At 42.7% G+C, this 4788-nt stretch overlaps 1 protein-coding gene across 1 annotated transcript in view; it reads left to right on the forward strand.

Annotated features, from left to right (window-relative positions):
* Pop1 (POP1 homolog, ribonuclease P/MRP subunit) overlaps window positions 1-4788 on the forward strand; it is a 30572-nt gene that overhangs the window by 9428 nt on the left and 16356 nt on the right. The window contains exons 5-8 of the mRNA XM_028766265.1: window positions 1003-1251; window positions 2743-2830; window positions 3257-3444; window positions 4402-4658. Of these exons, the coding sequence (XP_028622098.1) occupies window positions 1003-1251; window positions 2743-2830; window positions 3257-3444; window positions 4402-4658 (782 nt within the window). The remainder of the gene's footprint in view (window positions 1-1002; window positions 1252-2742; window positions 2831-3256; window positions 3445-4401; window positions 4659-4788) is intronic.

The following is a 4788-nucleotide window of genomic DNA, read 5'->3' on the forward strand; positions in this document are numbered from 1 at the left end:
TCTCTCTCTCTCTCTCTCTCTCTCTCTCTCTCTCTCTCTCTCTCTCTTTCTTGTTTAAATTTGAGACAGGTTTGACTTGTACCTAAAGATGACCTTGAACTGATCTTGTCTTGGATCACAGGCGTGAGCCACCTGTGTTTAAACCAGATGTTTACTGAGTAAAACATCTGTTTGGTTTTTGTTTTTGTTTTTTGTTCTTTGCTTTTGTTTTTTGAGACAGGGTTTTTCTGTGTAGGCCTGGCTGTCCTGGAACTCACTCTATAGACCAGGCTGGCCTCTGCCTCCTAAGTACTGGGATCACAGATGTGTGCTCCACCCCCACACCTCCCTGCAAACTTTTTACTTTCTAGATTAAATGTGAGGTCTGTTTTCTAGCAAAATTTAGCATTTATCTGTCTGTAGTCTAATGAAATGAGTGAATTGGTGTTTCCATTTCTGCATTTTCAATCTTAAGTGAAGATTAAAACAAGAAGTTGGTATTTTATTTATCTTGTTATCTGCTAATAGTCACATAAAGCTTATGTGACTATGCTGAATTTTTTTATTTGTTTACTTTGTAGTATATGTTCGCATGTATGTATGTGCACTATGTTTGTGCCTGGTGCCCACAGTCAGAAAAGGGCACCAGAAGCTATGGATGGTGTGAGCCACCATGTGGGTGCTGGGAATTGAACCTGGGTCTTTGCAAGAGCAAGGTGCTGTTAACCACCGAGCCATCGCTCCAGCCTGTGTGTCATATCTCCATAAAGGATGAGGCCTGCTTGACCTGATAGCAAATGTTAGGGCTTTGCCTCCTTCCGAGGCTCACCTGCCTCTGAAATCTTAACACTTCCCATTGTCTCCCTCTTCAATCAATGTGAAGAAGACTCAGAACTAACCAGTTAAACAGAGTGGGCTCTCCGGTCTGCACCCCTTTGGTGTATATGTAGTCATCTGAATCCTAATGTTCAGCTGTGCTCTGAGCTTACAAACAAGCTTCAGCCTTTCTTCTTTAAACTGTAGGCTGAGAAAGCTGCTCATCAGAAAAAAGAACATTCAAAAAATAAATGCCACAAAGCCCGAAGATGTCACATAAACCGGACGCTGGAATTTAACCGCAGACAACAGAAGAACATATGGTTAGAGACTCACATCTGGCATGCCAAGCGGTTTCATATGGTGAAGAGGTGGGGTTACTGCCTCGGTGAGAGGCCCACAGCCAAGAGCCACCGAGCCTGCTATCGAGCCATGACAGATCTCTGCCTCTTGCAGGTACACCATGCTACTGGACTTAGAACCTTCCCTGTGCCAACTCTTAGACTTGTTCATGGTGTGACAAAGTCTTTTCTGTAACATTGCGCATGTTACAGGTAAAGACAAGGACCTTGCTGGATGCTGGAGATGAAGCAGTGTTAGTGAGAGATGGCATCTGTCAAATTGTTAGTCAGATAGATGGGTATGAGGGACTGGATGCCGTGAAGGATAGGATGCCATTCTTTTTTTTTTTTTTGAGACAGGGCCTCACACTAGGCAGTTAGGCGGTGCTGGACTAGAACACTTGTTTTTAGTTCTTCACATATATTCAGTCAGTAGTCCTTACAACAACAGCCTGAAGAAGTCAGTTCCTGTTTTATAGACGTGGAGACTAAGTTACCTCTGACCATACAACCACTGAGCTTGGGGCTCAGGCCATCTGACTTTAGACCATTTTTCTTTGTTGTGACCCAGTTGTATAAATTTGGGTGAGCTCCATCTGGTCACTGATAACCAAGAGGGAGCCACTGTAGGCAGGAAGGTTTCTGTGCTGATGACGAGAGTGGTATATTGAGACTTGTTCGGATCACTGCTGTAATTTTCAGTTCCAGTTGCTTAGCAGACTGGACTTGCTTCAAGGTGCTGTGGAGAGGGTTGCTTTGGGAACTGGTCCTGGCTGGAGTGCACAGACCACGTCTTGGTGTCTTGGTGCCCTCTCCTGGGATATAAAGAACAGTAGGACTGATTGTTGCCTTCAGTGACTATAGCTGTCAGCACAGTTCTCAAGGATTCTTTATACTCAGCCCAGTCTCTCCTCCACTCCCTCTCAGTTTCCCATGTGCATTGCTTGCTCAAATGTGCATGGGAGGGAGACAGACAGATTAGTTCTTTATGCCCCAACTCAGCATTGCACATGGAAATGCTGCACTGGCTAGCCAAAGTGAGCAGCGTTAGCATAATTCTGTGGAATTCTTCTTGTCTTACTCCTTTACTGTGGCTTCTTGCCTTATGTAGCTCTGAGGAATGAGTAATCCTTTATTTAGAAGCAGCAGTTTTTATAGCCCATTTTGAACTTGCCTGTGAGAATAAAACACAGTATGCTTGCTAAAATGTGGGACACTGTATATGATAAATGAAGATGCATTTTGATTTTTGACTCAGATTGGCTTAAGAATATCTGCTAACATAATAGCAGTAGGTAGGCTTTAGACTTCGAGTTGCTGGAAAGCTGGCTTTAGGTAGTTGATTTTGTTCTTAGAACAGGTTTTCTGGTTGTCAGAGATGTTAGATCAGATCTCCTCTGGACCTGGAGTTACAGGCAGTTGTGAACCACTCAAAGCAGGTGCTGGGAATTGAACTTGGGTCCTCTCCAAGAATAGTTTGTGCTCTTAACCTCTGAACCATCTCTCCTATGTTCCTCAATGGGTTTTCTGATATAGCACTGGCTTCTTAGCATTTTTACCCCATAACAGAGCATAGAATATTTAATTATGTTTCTCCTTTGTTCAGGATTTATCATATTACTGTTGTTTGGAGTTGAAGGGCAAAGAGGAAGAAATACTGAAGGCACTTTCTCAAATGTGTAGCATAGACACAGGTAATTTCCTCTAAAGCTGGGTGCTGCGTTAATCTTCATGTATCTATTCATTTGTAAATGAATGTCTGTCATAAGCACTACTACGCATTTCACAGTTTTAATATGGAAATGTGAGATATTCCCAGTGAGAATGTTAATTTAAGAAAGGTCGACTTTATATTTAAATCTTTAATAACATTCTTATGTGTAAAGTGAGCCATTATTCCGTGTAGTAAACTTAGGCAGAAACACTTTAAAACTCACTAAATCATTGATTTAACAAATATTTTTTGAGAACTTACTCTGTGCCCAGTTTTCTTTTAAGCTGTGGCCAGAACCAAAGCTTTTCTTGGAGACGGACAATTGCTGATAGTATGGCTCTCAGGAATAAATAATGCTCTGTGCGAGCACCTGCAGACACACTGTTGTCACCTGTTTTTGGGCCAGGCCTGACTTTTGCTGCAGTTCACTGCTTGTCTGGGAAGCGGCAAGGGAGCCTTATGCTTTACCGGGCGAATAAGTATCCCAGAGGAATGCTTGGGCCTGTTACCTTCATCTGGAAACCTAGGAAGACCCCAGAGGATGCTTCTGAGGAGAGGCAGCTGTGGATCTGGCTTCACCCAACTCTTAAACTGGTATGTCTTTCTGTTGCACTCCATCTCTTTAGTTACAGTGTGTGGAGGATTTAACCATACACATGTGGGAATCTGCTCTTTTCACCATGTGGACATGCTTACGTTACAGTCTTAATTACCATTGGAAGACAGTATTTTAGAAATTTCAGTGTTATAAAAGTTTGGCTGACAGTTTGATGTGATACTTTTTTTAATGAATCAATTAAAATGTTAGTTTCCATCCTTTTCTTTTCCTTCCTTCCCTTCTTCCTTCTTCCCTGCCTCCCTTCCTCCCTTCCTCTTTCCTTCCCTCCCTCCCTCTCCCCCCCTTTCTCTCTCTCTTTCTTTCTTTCTTTCTTTCTTACAGGATCTGTGTAGCCCTGGCTATTCTATATTTGCTATGTAGACCAATCTGTCTTCAAACTCAAGATGATTGGCCTGTTTTGGTCTCCCAAAAATCTATGTGTCATCATGCCTGACTAGTTTTTTTTTTTTTTTCTTTTTTATTTATTTTTATTTTTTTTTGTTTTTCAAGACAGGGTTTCTCTGTGTAGCCCTGGCTGTCCTGGAACTCGCTCTGTAGAGCAGGCTGGCCTCGAACTCAGAAATCTGCCTGCCTCTGCCTCCCAAGTGCTGGGATTAAAGGCTTGCGCCACCACTGCCTGGCCTGACTGATTTTTTTACTTTTTTTTTTTTTTAATCTAAAACTATTGGATAAACTTAGCTGGACCATGGTGATTTGATAAATGTATGTGTATTATGTAATGTTTAGCACAGTGACCACACCCATCTCCATCAATGTAACTTGTAATACTGCATTTAACTTAAAAAAGAAATCTTTAAAGATTGATTTTTTTTTCTATTTTATGTGTATGCCTGGTACCCACAGGGGACAGAAGAGGTGGTTTTAACCGTATCTCTTGAGCCCTCTGTGTTTAAATTTTGAAAGTTTAAATAAATGTTTTTGTACTTCCTTAGGCTGTCCTAGAGGAAATAAAAACAACGTGCTGGTGTTCAGAACCTGTCAGGTCAAGTATCTGCGTGCCTGACCCACTCCTGACACCAGCCCAGGAAGACATTCAAGCAGGCCTAGCTGATGACAACATCGGCAAGAAAAGAAAAAGGACAGATGATGGGGGCAGTGTTAGACGAGCTAAGAAGACTGTTGGTAATGGGACAGGAGATCCCTGCCAGCCACGGGCGTGGTTCTCTCCCACTACAGGGATTGTAGTCAGGTAGGAGGGTGTTCAGGGACATCATCCCCTTCCCCACCCACCTTCCCCACCCTGCCCGCATGTCTTTGTTTTTTCCTCTCTCTTTCTCCTTCCTTTCTCTCTCTCTCTCTCTCTCTCTCTCTCTCCCTCT

The sequence above is a fragment of the Grammomys surdaster genome, unplaced genomic scaffold (genome assembly GCF_004785775.1).
Source record: "Grammomys surdaster isolate TR1022 unplaced genomic scaffold, NIH_TR_1.0 63, whole genome shotgun sequence".
NCBI classification, from domain to species: domain Eukaryota; kingdom Metazoa; phylum Chordata; class Mammalia; order Rodentia; family Muridae; genus Grammomys; species Grammomys surdaster.